Below are 21,592 nucleotides of genomic sequence, written 5' to 3'. Positions count from 1 at the left end.
TCCAATAATGTAACCCAAGGTGTAAAAAAATTACTTAAAATATTAATTACATCGCGTGCCCTGCGAAAACTAAAGATAATAGAATAAAATAATGTACTACGACTTTGTAGAACACATTATTATTTACAAAAAGTGTCGCGACAGCATATATTATGTCTAAATATTATAGTTATGCCGCAATCAGTGTTCTTTTATTTAAAAAAATAAAACAACATCAAATATCGTTGAAATTTTTATCAAAGACCCGAGCGGAGCCGGAGCGGGCCGCTTGTATTTTATATTTGCACACACTTTATTCGAACTGGAATGTTAAAATTTTATAATACCTCTAGTTATGTAATATGTCTCTGGCAAATAAGTTGTAATATTTAAATTGAATTGAATTGAATAGTCTCGTGCACGAGCAACCACGGAGCTAGCAGTTAGTCAACGTCGTTATCGAGTATGTGTAGCTTCTGTTGTGATCATGTTTCAACGTTCTTAGAAATACTTTACACTGGAGAATCATGTTTGTATGTTTCGTGTTTACAACTGGGTGACTTTCAATCCGTCAAAATATACTTTTTGTGAAGTGTGCACGATGTAACGATTTTATGTTCAATAAAACATTGTCCGTTTTCGATTCACAATTTTTATCAAACTCAAATTTTGGCTTGAAAGTTAGTTCAAAGAGAAACGTACAACATGTAAAGGAAACAAAGCGACAAACGGTTGAACGGTTGACATTAGGGCCATAAAATTACAAAAAATGAAACAATAAATGGCAAAGAAGTGATGAAGCCGTGTTGTTTTAGCGTAACCTTCATATTTTCCTTACAAAAGGGCTTAACCAAACGTTGGTTCGTGCAACACTCGCTTGACAAATATTTAATTAGGACTGTTTACCAAACGAAGCCGACGCGACGCTCGCTCGCTCGGGTCAAGCGCTCCACTTCCCCCCTCATGCTGTACAATTATTATGGGAATGACGCTGGCAAAAACATCATATTCTCTTAATAACAATGGCAGACAAGCTCATGGTTCGCCTGATGTTAAATGGTTACTGGGGCTCGTATAGCCCATATCTTTTTTAACACGCTTTTATAGCTTCGTGTGCAAATATATTATTAATGTTTGCACAAATGTTGACTTCAAGATGTCTGATTAGTTTGACTATTTGCACACACAATACGAACGGGATAATATTATAAAATGTGAAATTAATTGTTATTTCGGTTTGCTATTTAACCTTAGCTAACTATTAACTTAACTTAACCTATTGTTTTAAGCTAAATATTTTATTATTTCTACCTTGTATCAAGTGTCAATACATGAATAACGTAAGTATATTAAGTGTTATTGGTTCCAGATAAAAAGAGGGTTCCATTATGATATGATGACATTTCAATTATACATCGGTAGCTGCCCGAATTGACCCATGTACCTGCGTAATGAAGCTGTACGTAATTAGAATATGAACGCTTTCTAATTATTTGACAATATACAATTCATACAACATTCAGTAATATAATTATCTTTCCTTGACTCGACAGCGAGCGTGGCCAATTAACGCGATTAATATTTCGTCGTTAAACATTAAAGTTCCCTTCAAATTTATATATTAAGCCCTTAACAGCCTTCGTAATAACGACTTAGTGCCCATTAACCGAACGATACAAAGTACCTAATTAACGAACACCTTTATTACTTATCAGGTATCTTCTACGAAGGAAGTATCATCTATAGTCTAGTACTTAACTTGATAACTTTCCCAATATTCTGTACGATGCTTGCGACTGTATTTAGTCCTCGTTTTCTCCTTTTGGAAGTGCCTAACTTAAGTCGTAGGTTTGAAGCTGAGTACGTTTTGAATTCTGCGTATAGACAGGTGAGATAATCACAAATGGCTGTCACACATCTTGGACCCCCATACCACCCTTTAAATCGGAGTAAATGGCTGCTTCTCTCCTTTTCTTATTTACTTTAAAGCCACTATGTGCACAATGTGAACAGCACGCACTACTCGCGGTTCACGGTCCTTCAATACAAAGTTATACTTTTCAAACGCCAGGTCTATTATTAATTAAAGTTTTACTAGTGGTAGGACGTCTTGTGAGTCCGCACGGATAGGTACAACTACGCTGCCTATTTTTTCCGTGAAGCAGTAATTAATGCGTTTCGGTCTGAAGGGCGGGGCAGCTATTGTAACTATAGGTATACTGAGATCTTAGAACTTATATCTCAAGGTGGGTGGCGCATTTACGTTGTAGGTGTGTATGGGCTCCAGTAACCACTTAATACCAGGTGGGTCGTGACCATCGAAGCAAAAAAATAAAAAAAATGAAATCAAAATCTTTGTAAGCTGTGTAATGTTGTAAGGGTCAGGGGGTAGCGCGTGCTGCAGCAGTCCGATCTAACGCGTCAGATGTCTCCGACTCCACCACTCTCCGTAGCGTGCCGACACACGTGAACTAGCATAAAAGAATAATTATTTGTACGTAGGTAATTAATATCAGACTAAATTAATTCTCTATACATAAAGTGTTGAGTTTCCACACAATCAAATCTGTCCGCTTACTGACCACTCTATACGACACGCTATATGAGCTATATAACACTGATACATGAGCATTTATCAATACAACGTTTTCTATGAATATCGGTTTTGGTCTTGTATAATTTAATCGATTCATTTAACAGCAATAAAGCGTGAACTATCGACCGGTGACGTCATAACACGCCGGTAAAGATACCGACAATTAATCACTTCGCTCACCGGATATTCGAAGCGGAGGCTCCGACACCGAGGCGCGGAGAACGGTAACACATCTGCGAGCGATAATATTGCGCGGAGCAGTCAACGGTACACTACGTGTGCTTTGACGTGAGACCAAAGCTTTAATAGAGATTTTAAATTCCATTTTCCTTATCAAACAAACATCTGCCGTATGCATTTTTTTTTCTTTTATACAAATACTTGATTAAGAAACTAATGGAAGCAGCTAAAACGACGATATCTCAAAAAAAAAACGCGAGCTCTATCGGTTCGGCAATGACAATTTCATAAATAATATAATTTTTACTGCACTAGATTTTACGAGTTGTAGATATACATATGTACTTACTTACGAGCTTATTTCACACACGCTGTCACGAGAAATATTTAAAGACCTTATTTGTAAAAAAGTACAACACGCAATTAAGAAGCTGTAGCAGAATACAATGTGAATATTTTAACATGTAAATACTGTAAAAGTTATAGCCCCTCCTCTGGCTTCGCTCTTCTCCTCCTCCTTCAGTCAATCGCTCATTGCTGAGCATCGTGATACGCCCGCCTGTGACTTGTAGCCACTCATGTCGGTCAGTGGCACAATGAAGTGCGTGGCTCAGTCTCATGTCCAGATACTCGGACACTTGGTCACTCCATCTCTTTCGGCTCCGACCTCTGGATCGTCTTCCATCCATTTTACCTGTCACTATGAGTCTCTCTAGGTTGTCAGAGGGTTTTCTTGCTATATGATCAATGTATTGGAGCACTCTATATTGGCACATTTGGTGGATAGCCTCTGGTCAACTTTTAGCTCGTTGAGGATGGAAGCGTTCGTCCGGAAAGCCGTCCAAGGGATGCGCAACATGCGCCGCCAGCACCACATCTCAAACGCGTCTATGCGTCGCCTGTCAGACTCTTTCAAGATCCAGGTCTCAGCCCCATACAAAAAGATTAAGAAAACGAGCGTCTCAACAATTTGCACTTTCGTCTTCTTGAGTATGTTTCGATCTCTCCATATTTTGTTTAGCTGGCTCATAGCGGATTTGGCCATTCCGATGCGTCGCCTTATTTCAGTTTCCAATCCACCTCTAATTGAAATAATCGAGCCGAGGTACACGAAAGTCTTGATGATGTCCTATTGCCCAAGAATATTATTCCGTTAAGGGTGCCGGATTTATCCACGATCATGATCTTTGTTTTGGACTGGTTGATCTTTAGTCCCATTTCATCGCTAACTATAACCAGACGTCGTAGCAGCTCCTCTATTTTCCCATCTGATGACGTCACTAATAAAAGAGATGTAGCGATAAAAGAAATAAATTAGGTTGGTTTTACCAAGAAGCACATACGTTCCTGTTACGTCGGCCAGCTTGAAAGACAAGAACCATTGAAGGTGTGGTGTGCATTCAAGTGGGTCGAACCTAGACATGCTGATGATACATAATATTACAAAATTACACACCACACACCTAAGCAATTAAAAACAATTCTTAATATCTTGTTTCGTATTTAAATTTAAATTACAAATTGCTTCACTGTTTTCGTCATACTAGGTGCAATACATCAGTTTGCGGGTACACGCGACCATTAAAAGTATTAAAGTGTTAAGCTTTCCCCGAGTTCACCGTCCTGACCCACTCTACTCCCCGCAGCTGGATTAGGGCTTATAAAGTATTGACGTACTCGCACCAAGCTACAAGCTGCCCGTGCCGGTCCCGATGCTGGACGGTACCGGGGCCTGCTGATTAATGTGTGCAGTGATGCATCGAGCCCGCCGCCCTACTCGGCTCCACGACGGCGATAAGCGACAGTTGAGCTCGTATCGCTACTCGGTGTCGCCAGAACAAGCCTCTCTACAGAAGAGCGCCATTTAATTAGATCAGACAATATCACCTATAGCAAATGCATGAAAATCTATCATTGTTCAATCAAACCGTTTGATTTTACATTACACGATAAGCCTATCACCAAATAAACAAGCTCGTTGACACCCCTGAGTAGGTGGTAGTATTCTGTGTACTTTACCGATCAAGGTAGTACAACGTGTTATGAAAAATGTCATTTATTCTTAATATGAATATCACTTAATGAGTCTTAACATAATATGGTTTGAATGTTTATGAGTTAGAAAGCGCTTCAAACCCATAAAACACACACACTACGGTGGCGAGCTTAATTTGTTATTTTGTGTGTGTAGATGTTGTACGTGTGGACACACACAGAAGTATTCTATTCAAATCACACGTTCGCTTAACGTGGAGCTACTCTCACTGGCCACGGGCCACGGGGCTATTATGCACAAATTATTCGCAATCCGTTCGCAATACAAATGGTAGTTTAGTTCCGAGAGTATTGTGACGATTACGGCAAAGAAATATAACTTTTTTATTTTATACCTTTATTCTTATTTTATATTCGTTCATGAGCGATGTTGTTTAAATTTTGTATATGCAGGGTGTGTGAGTCGTATCTTTAGCGTGTGCCAGTATGTCGGTACGCGAGGAATGGCGACGTCTGGTGAAGCGCACCACCAACCGAAGTGATGACCACGACCACTCTGCCAAGAGTGCATACGACTGAGGAGAAGAAAGCATGTCTATCAAATTTACCGTGTGTTGGTGAATGCCTACGTTTGTGTCATATTTGGTGCGTATTGTGTAGTTTGTTAGAGTGTAGTGTTTTACATGAATTTGTGTGTATTTACATGAGCTATGAAACAAATGTTATTAAGTTCTACAGCTCTACAGTACGTAACTATATAAGGTGAGTCTGCTAACGTATCCGCTTATCATTTATAGCCTTTACATAATAGCCCCCGAACTCGCTCAAAACTATTTAATTTGCAGGTAGCGTGTGCGAGGCCGTGGCTTTGTATCGCGAACAAAAAGCTCGGAGCTTTTCGTTACGTTTTACTGTTTTACACATCGCACAGCAACACATGCGCACGCTTACAACCGACTTACAACATTCGCAAATAGTTTTCCACGATTATAATACGGAGCATTCGGCTATGGATGTTATTTTTGTCATTTATAGTACATAGCGGTTGCTGAAATAAGTCCGGAGTGGAGACCGCAAAAAGAACAGTGATTCCTTGATTGTCTTGACCTTGGGGACCTTGTGATCCAAGATATCGCTTGGCCAAAGAAAGTGAACGCGGGCATTCCCGCCTGCCATTGGCATTACCGCACCTAATTTGAGAAGGGATGCTTAAAGTCATATCGGGAGGGCGACCCCTTTAGAAAAGCTTTTTTGGAGCGGATGTCGATGCGCTGCGTCCTAAGATTGTGTCTTCAATCTAGAGCTTACAACGGATACATTATATGTAATATATTCTTACTAGAATAATAAATAGAAGTATCATCGGCGAAGAGAACTAGCTGGATCCCCGGCAACCGAGGCGTATAGTTGATATTCAAACTAAAGAACGTAGGGGGAGAACGGAGACTTGCGGGACTCCAGCCGAGTTTGACGGCGGAGAGCGGGTTTCTTGACCTCGATAATATGAAACTAAGGCCCGCACAAGTAATGTTTTGAAATGTCACTAAAAGTTAGTCGTGAGTAGCTCGAGTTTTGTGTTTAGCAAATCACCATCCAGTGGTACGAACATTAACTTATAATTTAATTATGCATTCTTGTCGGACTGCTCTTATCTCTTGAATGCTGCGAAAGGAAAATAAACTGCTACATGTAAACAAGGTTATTTTTCCACTTCGAAAAGCATTATCAAGCACCCTGATGAGAGTTGATGAGAGGAGCAGTATAGTAGGACGCGTTTTAAAAATAACCAGGACCTCATCGCTTCGTACAAAATATGCTTGTGTTACAACACGCTCTTCCTCACTCGTACCAAATACATAATAAATCTCAAGAGATTCTACAAAGCTTCCCTTGCAAACCTTTGCATTTTAACTTAAAATTTTATTCACGTTATTTATATCATGGCACCATACTGACTAGAGGATGCATATCTGACATCGGAAGCTCGCGAAAAATTATATGGAGCTTTATCTGGATTTATAAATACCGCGAAGAGTTCAATGAATCCAGGCTTCTCTGTCGACAGACGGACGAGAGAAACAGAATTTTCACTAGTTTTCGTTCCCAGCTGACCTCAATGACTAGACGGTTTTGTATGAAACACGATTCTGATATTTATTTAACTAGAAAATGACTGACATCAACCGTGAGCACTTAGGAACGTATTTACTAACAAGTGGAGTGAACTTCCAATGATGTATGATTAAATGTCATTATATTAATGGACGGGTTGTGTTTGCGAAGTCCATACTAAATGACAATTCTTATTTTTTAATAGCTGACCCGGCAGACTTCGCAGTGCCTCAATCGATAAATAAAAGACCTAAACTTTTGTATAAAATAAACTTAAAACAAACAAACGGAATCCGTCCGAGGGTGGACACATCAAAGGAAAAAATCATTCCGAGCATTTTCATATTTTTCTACCTTTTAAACCTTCTCTGGACTTCCACAAATAATTCAAGACCAAAATTAGGCAAATCGGTGCAACCGTTCTCGAGTTTTAGCGAGACTAACGAACAGCAATTCATTTAAGTATATATAGATTACTTTATTGCAGTTATAGCTTTATTGCTTTTCTGGTGCTAAGCTGTTAACGGAGCTTACAGACACAGCACTACGTGAATATCACCGCTACCTTAATACTAGAGGTCTCGGTCTCGATTGTATAGTGTAACAATTACCCCACCCTACAAACCGATATGTATTAATGTTTCACGTCAGTTCGACATGAATAAAAAAAATTGAATTACAGTGGTAAACGGTCAGTCTAGAAATTGCGGTATCTAGTACGTTGTATGACACGCCCGTAGAATTGATGATTCTTTGCTTAGCAGCACTCTGTCCTACTCTTGATGTACCTGTTTTTTACGAACACGCACCACTGGGTTTCGGTCGGTGTTATTTGTAGCTGTCTCTTCATACTGTCTCCTCGTCCCGTCAGACACCCCAGCAGATACTATTATATTATTATTTTTCGGATGACGTCACGGCTCCATATGAAGCCCGTGATTTATTGTTGTACACGGGGACTAACAATGTTGACGTTTTCAGTACAATGCGATGTATGTCGCCCGGGATTGAATGGATTACGAAATTACATTTGAGAATATATCCGTGTTATATTTCTTATTTTTATTGCTTTTTTGGGTGGACGAACTTACGGCCCACTTGATGTTAAGTAGTTACTTTAGCCCATAGAAATAAAAAAGTGAATGCCACCACTCACTTTAAGACAGGAGTTCTAAGATCAGTTTTTGCAGTACAACGGCTGCCCCACCCTTCAAATCGAAACCCATTATTGCTTCACGGCAGAAATAGGCAGGATGATGATACCTACCCCTACGGATTCACAAGACGTCCAGCCACCAGTAATTATCGTGTTTGGACGACCGAACATTTTTTTACAAATGTAGACGGGTGGAAGAGATTGCAGCCTATCTTAGGTTACATCGTTCAAACTGGATCGCGAGAATATTTTGCGACAAAAAGAAGTAGAATGGTGGCGTCCATTGTAACGTGCTAACTATTTACCTTATTACAACTAAAATTTAGAATTAATTAAACTATATTTTTCAAAATGTATTAAATTGGGGTAATAATGAGCGATGTTAGAGTCGCTCACACTTTGTATTTAATTCGGAGCTCGGTAACTAATAATCAGAGCGGAGATATGAGTCTCATTACGTCAGTATTTGGAAAAATATTGTTTTTGAAAATAAGTATAGTTATATATAAGATCTGTGTATACATACAGAAAGTGCTGTAAGCGCGCTCGTTATGTCATGTTGGAGGAGGTATATCTATTAAATACGTCTTCAAGTATCTACGCACCGCGAAAATAAATATGTGGGTCAGTTATCTTCTACCAGTTAACACCTCTAAGTAACTCTCGCGTCTTACAGAATACAGGGTAAGCTAAATGGTTGTAAAACGGTGCCTTCTTTAAACCTTTAAATAAATCTGACAACGCTAACAATATTCAATTTTCATTATGTTAAACGACATTACAAAAATAAACGCGCCCAAACATGAGAACAAATCAATAGTTGTTACTTCCCTCTTCACCGACGTATTTCACTGCTCGTCCGACCAATCATTTTAATAAAACAAAGCAACAATTGTTGTCGTGATCTTAATATCGTCGCTCCGAGCCTCTCCAGCCGTCGGCTCCCGACCTTCGAGTCATTAGTTATTGGTGTCGAGCGAGACGACTGCGACTTCCATTTGTCGATGTTTTTTGCACTCTTCGGGAAGGAACTTTAATTGAGTTTGGCTTTGATCCAGATGTAGATCCGCACACGAATCGTTCGGCTCTCGAATTTAAAACGAAGAGGATTCAATTTTTCTTAATACATAATGGGTTTGTGTTTGTTATAAAACGTTTTGATCAATTAAAAGGATTCTGTGCGAATGCGAAATGTAATTGCGACAATGACAATGTCCGAGTCCGACAACGGTGACACGTGCTACATGCTGTGGGTGGTTGGCAAATCCAAACTTTGTCTTGAATACTCGATCACACATCGCAAGATAGTTTATGTGCCTCCTGCTGTTTTTTATAATGCAAGCGTCTATATAGGAACAGAGAGAGTCCAGAATTTCTCACTGAACTTTCTCGGTGGTGAAACTGCATACCGAATTGATAGTAAAGTCATGAGACAGGTACATCAATACAACCAAAATATGAGGCCAATGTCCTAGTTTGTTTAGCAACACCAATCCCAACCTTTAAACTCGAAGTCATTACTGTTCTGCGTCAGAAAGAGGCAGGGTCTCCAGTCCTAGCATCTCGCTCGACCAACCGTCATGTGAAAGAAACTTCCTATTTTGGAATTGAAATGAGGATTGCCCAATAACCTGCATTCAAGTTGTTAGTTGAATTGCGCAGTTGTTAACAGCTGCCACCTCGAGTCGCTCGGAGAGTCTCGACCCGCACTTGACGCTGCAATTAGCGACTGTCAATACGAGTGCCTACGCGCTGTGTCGTGCCGCGTGACCCTCGCCGCCGCCGACCTAGTTCAGACTGAACAGTACGGCTGGTCAGAGCGTTGGAGGTAACGGTGATGCGAGCTACACTATTTAATGCTCTAATATTATTACACAAGATCTTGATAGCACATTATATATGTCAGGAAACAAAAACGATATCTAGTTAATCATTACTGCTTTTTTATATCTATGTACATAGGTACATATGTAAAGTGCAAAATGGAAACAATCTATGAATTTTGTCCAAAGATGTTCTCGATTGTAAGGGATATTTTATTATTAGCAAACATTACAGATGATGATCGAAACGAGTGCACCCCACCAGGGTGAGATCGCGACTCAGCTCGGTGATGTCACAGTCAGAATACCACCTCATCATCAGACATCAGTCTATTGGAGTTAGAATTACCCTACTCGTTAAGCTGAAACGATAGACTGCTTCACGGTAAAAATATACTAAAAGAACGGTGGCTATAGGACTGTATTTGTTCTTCTGCATTTTGTATTCTGCTTCTGTCTCGGGAGTGGAGAGAATGAATACAATGATTAGGAAGCTGCCGTACTTGTATGGATGCGCTGTGTGGCAGTCGTTAGCGCGAATTCAGCGCGGAGTAGACACCGCGGCGACCGTTAAGTCGACACTTTACGAAGACAGCATACGTACGGCGGCAGATTGAGAGCCGGCGTGTCGGCCTTATCGCTCGAACAATAGCGAAGCCATTGACAACCGACCGACTTCCGACCCCTCTCGATCAATATTAATGACAGATTTCTTATGAATACTTAAATCAGAATCGAACAGGCATATTGTTTCAGGAAACAATTAAAGTGGGGGTTCCAGTTTTCTTCTTCATATTTTCGGTTCAGTTAAGTGTTATGTGACCATTATAGCTCGTAGAGGTCACGTGAGTACTGCTACGTATGATGGAATGATTAATCCGAAGAAATAATATCGGGTTATAAAAATTAAATTATTAATTTTATTATGAATTTTCGTAACTATTTGTGGTTCAGATTACCACGTACCCAGATAAGTACCCTTCTTTTTTCGACAGGGACGACGGCAACGCGGACCACAGCTGACGACGCGTCTTCCCATCCTCCTGGTGCCAGCGCGCTAGCCTCGACACCCTCAGGCCGCCCCGTGACCATCACCGAGAGGAGACTGCCTCATCACAGTGGCCGGAGCTGGACGAACGCCCTCCTCCGACCTCCGGCTCGGAAGAAGAGCTTCCCCTCTCTCGTTCCGTCGCCTCCTTCCCCAAGATATGAAATCGCAGAAGTCGAATATCGCCTTCTAGGACTCACCGCTGCCGAGCATCGTAGCCACGACGGTCGAAAATTACAAGCTGAATTTATACATGACTTCAAGGACAAACAAATTTTAAAACATATAACAATATGGCTATCCCACCCTTCGAACGCATGATATCTTCACGGCAAAACTATGTAGAGTAGTGGGACCGTCCCATGTGAACTAACTATTCGTTATGCCACCAATGCATTAAAGTGTCTTTTCTATTATATTTCCCTCTTACCGTCGCTCACTAAGGTTCGACTGCAAAAAGGATGCGATCCTTCAACACAAAATTCACAACATTCATCGCAAGTTTAGGACCACCTCAAATGACATATTCCGTGCGGTCTCAGCCCGCCAGGAACGCATTCATACAGGGGCCAGACCGTGGGTGAAATCTGCATAGCATTAAATTTGTAGACTGAGGCAACTTCTCAGCCCTGGTTGGCCGACTTTGATTTTGCTAATCAAAACGCGCTATGCGAAAACACTTTACGAATACGATTTACTGAATTTCTTCCAAAAAACATTATTTTACTAAAATATCATATACATATTGTGTATCTTAAACATAAGGAAAATGAAAACAAATAATATAAGTTCTCGTGACGAACGTATTACATTCCATGCGCGCTCTTTTCTCAGCTCATTCTTTTGTATCAAATATAATAAATCGTAGTCCGCGATGTCGTCGAGCACAACGTGGAAGTGGGTCAAGACGAGGCAGCTGCGTGTATCGGCCTATTATTGGCATTCATTGGAGGGTTCGGACGCGCCTTGAATATCTAATGTATGAACTGATGGCGATCGCTTCTCCGATCAGAGAGTGTAGGTACATTCCGGCCGCGTCTGAAGCTCGAGCGGTGCCGTGCGGCCCCGGGCGCGTGCTTCTCATGCGCGAGACTTAGCGCCGGTTCGAAACTGGCTTTTAGACTCACTGAATGAAACCACGACGTCGGAGGTGCTCATAACTGCCAGCTTGTTAGCGATGTATTTATCGGCATATCTGTCTAACTTTGACTAATTATATCTATTTTTAATGTTTTATGAAATCTCATTAGGCTTATCACCAACCAAATAAAGAAGCATATGACACAGGAATACGCCTATGTCTATCTGGATCTCTTTATGGACAATTTTTTTTACAGTTTATTTGAAAGCTGAGATCACAAAATGCAACAACAACAACCAATAAATCCCTGTTTCAAACGTTATTTCGTCTGCTAAACTACACAAGAATAGAGAGGCCCTGTGACCACATGCACCGAAACAAGCGGTTCGACGAGCGACGACTGTCAGGAATTTAAAAAAATGATAATATAATTTTAAATTATTCCAAATTTAAATTTATTTGGGGTATATATTATTGAATCAGTTTGCGTAGCTCGTAAATTATAGTAAAAATAAAAGCGCGCGACCAGTTCACCGAACAAGCTTGGCCGTCGCCCGCTGCGGCCCGGCCGGACCATTAATAGCCCCCGGACCACAGAGTGCGCGCTGCCATTACGCTTGCAACCCTCACCTAAGTCATTATTGCTCTGGACGCGTTCCGGACATTTCATTGTTCACTTCATTATAAAATGACTTCTGCATTTTTATTAGGACCACACACATAAACTAATGTGCATCTTATTGTTATCGTAATCAATGCCTTTACTACTACATTTCAAGTGTGTTTAATCTCCTCAGTTTTAATTATTTTAAAACGTTATTATCATTTTGCGGATCTCAACTTTTTATTTAATTAAATAGGATCATTCTAAGATATCCTACTGTTATATTTCTATTTAACTGAGCAAGCGGGACCGGAATAATATGTCCGAATTTGAATTGGTGAAGAAATCACATATTCCTTTGGCGTGCAATGTCAACTCGTCAGTTAACCCATACTGTCGTAACCCAAAAGTGTGGTGTTTCATAATTTAAAATACGAGCGGTCTGAGTGTGACCTTGCCATGCCACATGAAGTCAGCGTCGGAACGATACTTCGATAAGGCTTATGTGTCATGATAATCGCCTTACTGTTGTCGTCGCTGACTACTCCCCGAAACCTGATCACTCAGGAGTCAGTCACAGTCGACGCCCTAGACACATCCTTGTGAATCCATTAGATCCAATAGCTCTTTCTTTAAACGCCTTTAGCTCTAACACTACGAGTAGGCTAAGGGACTCCGGTAACCGTACTCGTTGAACTCGACAAAGAGTTCGATGTGCAACCTAACTAATGAATCAGTTCGCTGAGTTTCTCGCCGGATCTTCTCAACGGGTCACGATTCCGATCCGGTAGTAGATTCATTCCCGAAGCAACTGCTCTCGAGTTGTTAGGTTTCCTTCGGAGGCGCTCGGGCAGCTACTAACTAATCCCACCCTTCCTGGCTGAGCCTTTGCTCTCCCATCTGTCCTGGTGAAATGGTGAAACTGGAAAGGCCTCCGGGCCACCAATATCAAAAAAACCTCACCACGCCCTGAGCACCGAGCGTGGGTAATAACTACAATATACATAATACAGTTTCTGTTTTCAAATCTCTCAGCACTACAGATTCTCAGACAACACAAAACTTTTAATTAATTTTGAACCGGGATACTAACTTTGTGCTAACATGAGATTGTGCTTAGTTTATAGTAGCTTTCCTTAAAACTTGAAACAATTAGCGAAGCTTACTAATTACTGGATCGGTATCAACGAGCTGTTTATTTATGTCGCGAGTAATCATTTAGTTTCGTTTGAAGGATGAGGCAGGCGCTGCATGGTAATATTGAACCTTTGGTCTTACGAATCAAGATGGATAGAAATGTTCACAGTACTGATGTCCATGGACTCGGGTAACTATTTAGCACCAGGCTAGTTGATAACTCGGCTTCTCGTATGCACCAAAGATTAAAACACAAATTTCGAATTGCCACAGCTGTCATTGCGATCGTATTGAACCCGCGGGTTGAAACTGAAGTCCCGTTGTCAGTGTTAGCCGAGTCTATAATAAAACAAATAAAATCCTAGGCAAGTAACATAACATGTAACAAGTACACAGTGAATTGTACCAGACGAGCGTAGTTTCGCCCAAAACACTGTTTGTTATGTGGTTCTTATGTGTGGTGGTACGCACACACACGCACTCTGTTTATATGAAAGCTGACATGCAAGTATTAGTTAGCGAAGGTCTCAGGACACACAGCGCTCGGTTCTCGTTACTTTTGTTTATTGAACTATTCGTACCCGGCGCTAGTTTCATGCATACCAATGATCCGCTTAAGTAAATGATTGCTTGTCTCGTGGAGAGCGTGAGAACATTGTTGTGCGACATTACGAGTGTGGAGGACTTGTGGCTCCATGGCGCTCCCTTATTGTGCGTAACTTATTTGTACTGTGTAATACTTAATAATGGTGCATACCAAGTTGGTGGATACTCCTATCGCTGACGTCATCAACAGAAGTGAGAGGGAATGTACTACGCACTTAATAACGAGAAAATTCTTCCCTTAAGTGTACATGGTTGTTGTTACTAACCTTATACTCTTTGCTAATTACGATATTTTTACTTGTCAAAATTTAAGTCAGTCGCACAATAAATGTCGTTGCAACCACACACAGTTTTTCTTTACGGATAGTACGCAAACCAAATTGAACCTTAATTACATCATTCATATTGGTCAAATTCGAGCGGATTTTTTTGAACATACAAGCTATCGAAGATGGACGCCAGCCAGTGAAAATATTGTTTTCCAGTAAGCCGTAAACCACATTCCAGTGATTTAAAGACAAATAATTTATAAATATTTCAATTTTATTCCGTTTTCTGGTTGGACGGTACTATGGATGAACTTTTGAATGTTTTAGAAGATACCGCTGAGCTCTTAAAGAAATCTCAAATTAATTTAAAGAAATGTCCAAAAGCCAGATTGACAAGAGGTTATGTAGAAGCAAGAATCAAATGTATCGAAGAATATTGGACTACATTTAAGCAAACGCATCTACAATTGGTAAAAATAACACCGAAAGAACAAAGACAAGAGCTACCATATTTTCAAAATGAAGATTACTTCGTGTTCGAAGATTTGTATCTCGTCTTGTTAGCCGATTTAAAAGATCTTTTGCAATCTTTCACACAAGCAGCCGCGCCGAGTACTTCAACGTCCTCACCAAATAATTCTACGATTATTGCGGATACCGAAAACCTTGTTCGGTTACCGAGAATCGAATTACCTAAATTCACTGGAAACTATGAAGATTGGCCTACGTTTCGAGACCTATTTACCTCCTTAGTGGATAAGAACCCGGCTTTAAGTGACGTACAAAAGTTACATTATCTTAAGAGTACAGTCACCTGCGAGGCAGAAACATTATTAAAACCAGTTCAAGTCACGGTAAACAATTATAAAAAAGCATGGAATATTTTGAAGTCAAGGTATGGAAATAAACGATTAATAATTAACTCAGTTTTGAAGAAATTATTTAATCAGAAGAAAATTAGTTCTCAGTCTGCAAATCAATTAAAAAATTTATTAGACGTCACGACAGATTGTTTGAATAATTTAGAAAATTTAAATATACCTACGACCTCCTGGGATCCTATAATTACCTAGTCAGGTCATAAATTCTGTCACATGTTTAATGTAAAATAATTAAAACAAGTTTATTCATTATGTAACCATTCATATACCAAAATGAACTTAACAAAACATAGATTCTTATGACACTAAAGTTTATTCAAAATGACCTCCGTGATTTTGAATACAGGCCTTCAATCTGCGCGGCCAGTCGTCTATCGCAGCACGAACGAGGTCCATGTCAATATCGGCGGCTGCCTTAATCAAGGATGTCTTGAGTGACTCCAAATTGGGATGAAGCTTTGAGCACGCCTTTTCCTCCAAGTGTTGCGATATCTTGTAATCTAACGGATTCAAATCTGGACTGGAGGAGGGCCAGTCTTCGTGCCGGATGAAGTCGATTTCACGCGCCGCCAGCCAGTCTTGTGTGCTCTTCGCTCTATGAGCTGGCGCCGAATCTTGTTGGAATACCCAGTACCTGTTATTGAACATGATATGAGAAACAGGTTCCACAAGGTTCGACAGGACTGTATTTTGATACACAACTGCATTCGTTTTTACACCTTTCTCACAAAAATGTACCTCTGTTAAGCCCCAATAAGAAACTCCCAACCATACCATGAGCGAGGATGGAAAATGACCTCGTTGGACAAGCGGAATACGGTTGCTCGCTTCTTCACTACTTTGTGCGTACACCTTATCATTTTGTTTGTTGTAGCTCTCTTCTACGGTAAAAAATTTTTCATCCGAAAAAAGAATTTCCCGATATTTTTTTCCCGCGTACCGCTTCAACAAAGCGCGGCATCTCTTCAGTCTCAGGTCCATTAAACGAGCATTCAAACGATGTCCTGTTTTTCTTCGATATTCCCGAAGCTCTAAGTCTTCATTTAACACCCTTTTCACCGTGGTTCTGCTTAACCCCATCTGAAGGGCCAACAGTTTCTGCTTACGTTTGGGATTTCTTTGAATTCGCGCCTTCACAGCTTTTATCACTGCTGGAGTCCTAACAGACCGAAGGCGACCACTTCTTGACCTGTCATCCACACTGGAGTCTTCATTGTATCGTTTGATGGTACGATAAACGAATCTTTTGGTTATATTCAAATTTTTCAGTATGTTAAAAATTTGAATTGGCGCGTAACCGCAACGATGCAACGCAATAACTGCAACACGGTCTTCTCTAAGCGTCCACTCCATATTTAAAAATGAGTAAAATTCTAAAAGCATACATTTTTATTTTCATGAACCATTCGAAATTCGAATTCAATAAACTTTTTTGTGGCCAGCATTCTAAAAGAAAAGTTTTTACTGTGTGACAATACTTATGACCTGACTAGTTATATTCCTTGTGATACAGAAGAGTCCCACAAAGAATGGGAGCAGACAGCTTATTCAAAATCAGAGGACGAACTACCAACTTGGGAGAATTTAAAAGATTTCCTGCAGTCAAGATACCGTACCTTAGAACTTGTATTGTCCGTGTCAGGGACTTGTAGCAGCCGTGACAAACCTGTAAGAGAACGTCCACACTTAGTCACTGCCACGACTACCACGTCACAGCCAAATGAAAGAACTTGCGTGCTCTGTAAAGAAAAACATACATTAAGTCATTGTAAGAATTTTACCAAACTGCAACCTAAAGAAAGAGCTGATTATGTCAAGACCAACAATCTGTGTTTTAACTGTTTGGTGCTTGGGCATTCTGCTTACCAGTGTAAGTTACGAATGTCCTGTCGCTTATGTAGAAGACGGCATCACACTCTTCTCCACCGCCATCAAGACTCGGCACAAACTGAGGAAAGGAATCAACCGAGTGCATCTCACCACGGAGTAGAAGAGAAAGAAGAGGTTATAAATAGCATGGTGGCGTCACATCACAGTACTAAACAAAGCACAGCACTACTAGCCACAGCGATGGTTTTAGCGAGGAACGAGCATAACCAAACCGTTGTTCTTCGTGCGCTAGTAGACCAAGGTTCGCAGGCTTCATTTTTAAGCGAGAAGGCGGCTCAAATGCTCAAACTTACCAGGCAATCAGCAAGAGGAAGTATCATCGGGGTGGGATCTACTAGGACTAACGTTGATCACGTGGTGCAACTTAAGATTGGCTCCCGCTGGAATCCAAGCTTCGAAATCAACATACAAGCATATGTTATGAGTAAACAGTTGACCACGAAGATCCCCTCCAAAGCTGTAACTGTCACACATTGGCCACATCTAGAAGGACTCAACCTGGCAGATCCAGACTACTTCCAACCAGGTTCTATAGACTTACTTCTTGGTGTTAAAGAGTATGCACAGATTGTGCAACCAACACTTATTAAGGGCCCTCCAGGTTCTCCATGTGCCCAAGAAACTAACCTGGGGTGGATCCTCTTCGGAGAAATCGATAATAACCGTGAAAATGAATCATTTCTGGTCCTTCATCATCAAGTCCATATAGATCATATGTTGAAATCCCTCTGGGAAATTGACAATGATAAAAAGAGAATATTAACAAAGGAAGAAAAGCTATGTGAAACAATATATGAAAGTACACATACGAGAAATAGTGAAGGAAGATATCTAGTAAGGCTGCCATTTAATACAAAGAATCCAATTTCGATTGATGGAAATACAAAAGAAATAGCTAGAAAGAGGTTACTTCAGCTAGAAAGAAGATTTAAGAAAGAAACTAAACTGAAAGAAGATTATACAAAGGTCATGCAAGAATACATAAAAGCTAACTACATGGAAGAAATACCTAAGAATGAAATAACTGAGAGAAAATCAGTATACTTACCTCATCACGCCGTGGTACACGCAGACAGAGAAACTTCTAAGACACGCGTAGTATTTGATGCTTCAGCGAAGGGCTCCAACTGCGTTTCTCTAAACGATGAATTGCTTGTAGGTCCACAACTGCAAGAAGACTTAAGGAATATACTTATGAGATCGAGATTACATCGTGTTTGCTATGCAAGTGATACACAAAAGATGTACCTGCAAATATTACTTTATGAAGAAGACGCCGATCGATATCAACGCCTTTTGTGGAGAGAGAATGATACAGACCCGATTAAAGAATATCGTATGGTTCGTGTTACATTTGGTACAGCGGCGGCCCCTCACCTGGCTGTAAGAACGCTTCACCAGGTAGCTGACGATGAGGGTCGAAATCATCCAATGGCTGTTCGAATTATTAAAGAAGATTTTTACATGGACGATCTAATGTCGGGGGAGAGCAGTGCTCCTGAAGCCATAAAGAGAGCACAAGAAGTAGATAATATTCTACAGAAAGGTGGATTTGTATTATCAAAATGGTCATCCAATTCTGCTGAATTTTTGAAATCTATAGAACCAAACAAACGTACATCTCGAGCACAGTTGGATTTTAAATTGGATGGAAATGTGCAAGCCCTAGGTTTGATTTGAAACCTAGGCACGGATTAATTTCAGTACAAAGTTAACTTACCAGCAAGGTCAAGCAGTATTACAAAGAGAGGCATACTATCTGATATTCAAAGACTTTTTGACCCACTGGGATGGATCGCCCCTAGCTTAATTTTGGCTAAGATACTCATACAAAGGCTAGAACCGATTGGCTGGGATGACGAGATTAACCAATCGCTGTTACACGATTGGCTGACAATAAGAGAAGACTTTGAACATATAAAAGAGATAGGTATTCCAAGATGGCTAAACACAGTAAGCACACAGATGGAAAACATCGAGGTTCATGGTTTCAGTGAAAGCCTATGCCGCGGTGGCTTACATTCGTGTGAAGAGGGAAGATGGTTCAGTATTCACCAATCTATTAGCTGCCCGTACTAGAGTGGCACCACTCCGTACCGTGTCTCTACCACGCCTGGAGCTATGTGGGGTGCTGTTATTAGCAAGGTTACTTAAGCAAATAGAAAATGCAATGCGTATACCTACTTCTAACATCTATGCATGGACAGATTCATCAATTGTTCTTGCATGGCTATCTGGTGATCCTCATAGATGGAAGACATGCGTGGCGAACCGGGTCGTAGAAATTGTAGAGAATGTAAACACACATCGATGGTTCCATGTAGCTTCGGAAGAGAATCCTGCAGACATCGGGTCGCGAGGCATGCTGCTGGCGGACTTGAAACAGAAAGAGTTGTGGTGGACAGGGCTGTAGCGTGCAACATTCGGTTGCACTCGGGCGTCATCGGTCGCGATCGGAGTTCCCGAACGCGCAGGTGTCCCGTGACGTCACACTGCTAGATTCGCGCGCGTCGATTTAAGTGGATTGTAAAAACGTATTATAATTTTAGTTTTAATTGGTGTCTTGTAGTGCCTAGCGACTTGTTTACTCTTTTTACTTTACAATAGAACATTGTACACATATTACATTATATATATTGTTTAATTGGTGTGTTTGACTTTTATGTGTTCGGAGCATAGTATCCCGAGAATACGAATAACAAACCACAGTGGTGACCCCGACGTGATCCAGTGTACAAGTTATAAATATAGTAAATCGTTGTATTAACAAGAAAGACTTAGTGATGACTTCAAATAGTGACAAGATGGAAAATGCGAGCGAGGTTTGTCGTGTTGGCGTTAAAGTCCCGCCATTTTGGCCTAATGAGCCCGCGTTGTGGTTCGTACAATTGGAAGGACAGTTCGCGCTTTCAAATATCACGGTTGATGCGACAAAATTTTACCACGTCTTGGCAAATCTAGATTATAAATACGTGTGTGAAGTTAAAGACATTATAACTAATCCGCCAACGGAAAACAAATACGAGAAGATAAAAACTGAGTTGATTTCGCGGTTATCTGCGTCCCAAGAACAACGAGTGAGGCAGCTTCTTACACATGAAGAGCTGGGTGACAGAAAACCGTCACAATTCCTGCGACACTTGCGAAATCTAGCTGGATCGGATGTACCCGACGAGTTCATTCGCTCACTGTGGACGAGTCGTTTACCTAGTCACGTACAAGCGATTATAGCAGCGCAAGTCGACCTTCCTCTAGACTCAGTGGCTCAAATTGTTGATAAAATTCATGAGATTACGCTTCAACCTCACAATCAAGTGGCTGCAACGTCTACGGCAGTTCCTACAACCGAAGTTTCTTCTTCTACGTTCACTATGGAACAATTGACACGCCGCATTGATGATCTCGCAAAGAAGATGAACGAGCTGTCGGCTATTTCCCATTCGCGCTCGAGAACTCGAGTACAGTCCCCGCGCTGGCGTCAACGATCCCGAAGCCGCTCCAGCGTAGATACAAGGCACTGCTGGTACCATCGACGTTTTGGTAACAAATCTACGAAGTGCCGGGAGCCGTGTTCCTTCAGGGAGGGAAACGAAACAAGCAGTCAGTGAAGACGGCGACTCCTGACTGCGGTAGTGTGACAGCTGGCCGTGTTTTTGTAACCGATCGTAAGACAAAAGTGCAATATTTAGTTGACACCGGTTCAGACTTATGTGTTTACCCGTATAAGTGCGTACAAAATCGACAATGTGTGAAAACAGACTATAAACTGTATGCAGCAAACGGTTCAACCATAAAAACGTTCGGTTGGATAAACATTTCTTTAGATTTTGGACTTAGACGTGCATTCTTTTGGCGTTTCGTTATAGCGGACGTCGGCAAGCCTATTATAGGCATAGATTTTTTGTCGCATTATAACTTATTAGTGGATGCTAGACATCACCGTTTGATAGACAATATAACGTCGCTCAGTGCTCACGCTCAGCCTGCGTCAACCGATTTATATCAAATGAAGTCTGTTACAGGTACTTCACGCTATCATGATTTGCTTTCTCAGTTCCCGGACATCACTCGTCCGGCTGGGGACCTGTCTAAGCGTAAAATTAAACATAATACGTTTCACCACATCCGTACCACTCCAGGGCCACCAGTAGTCAGTCGTCCTCGTCGTCTAGCACCGGATCGACTCCGAATAGCCACCCGTGAGTTCGAGGATATGGTAAGAGCAGGTATTGCAG

The 21,592-nt window shown here is 41.0% G+C and overlaps 1 protein-coding gene across 1 annotated transcript; it reads left to right on the top strand.

The window, feature by feature from the left end:
• Window positions 1-14,457: 14,457 nt before the first annotated feature.
• On the top strand, window positions 14,458-19,770 carry LOC149502342 (uncharacterized). The gene is made up of 3 exons (XM_089729985.1): window positions 14,458-14,509; window positions 16,981-19,026; window positions 19,352-19,770. Exons 1-3 carry the CDS (start codon window positions 14,458-14,460, stop codon window positions 19,768-19,770), a joined length of 2,517 nt encoding a protein of 838 aa, XP_089586111.1.
• The last annotated feature ends 1,822 nt before the right edge of the window (window positions 19,771-21,592 follow it).

The sequence above is a fragment of the Bombyx mandarina genome, chromosome 09, assembly GCF_030267445.1.
Source record: "Bombyx mandarina strain Sakado chromosome 09, ASM3026744v2".
Lineage (NCBI taxonomy): Eukaryota > Metazoa > Arthropoda > Insecta > Lepidoptera > Bombycidae > Bombyx > Bombyx mandarina.
This window is presented reverse-complemented; position numbering and strand designations above follow the sequence as displayed.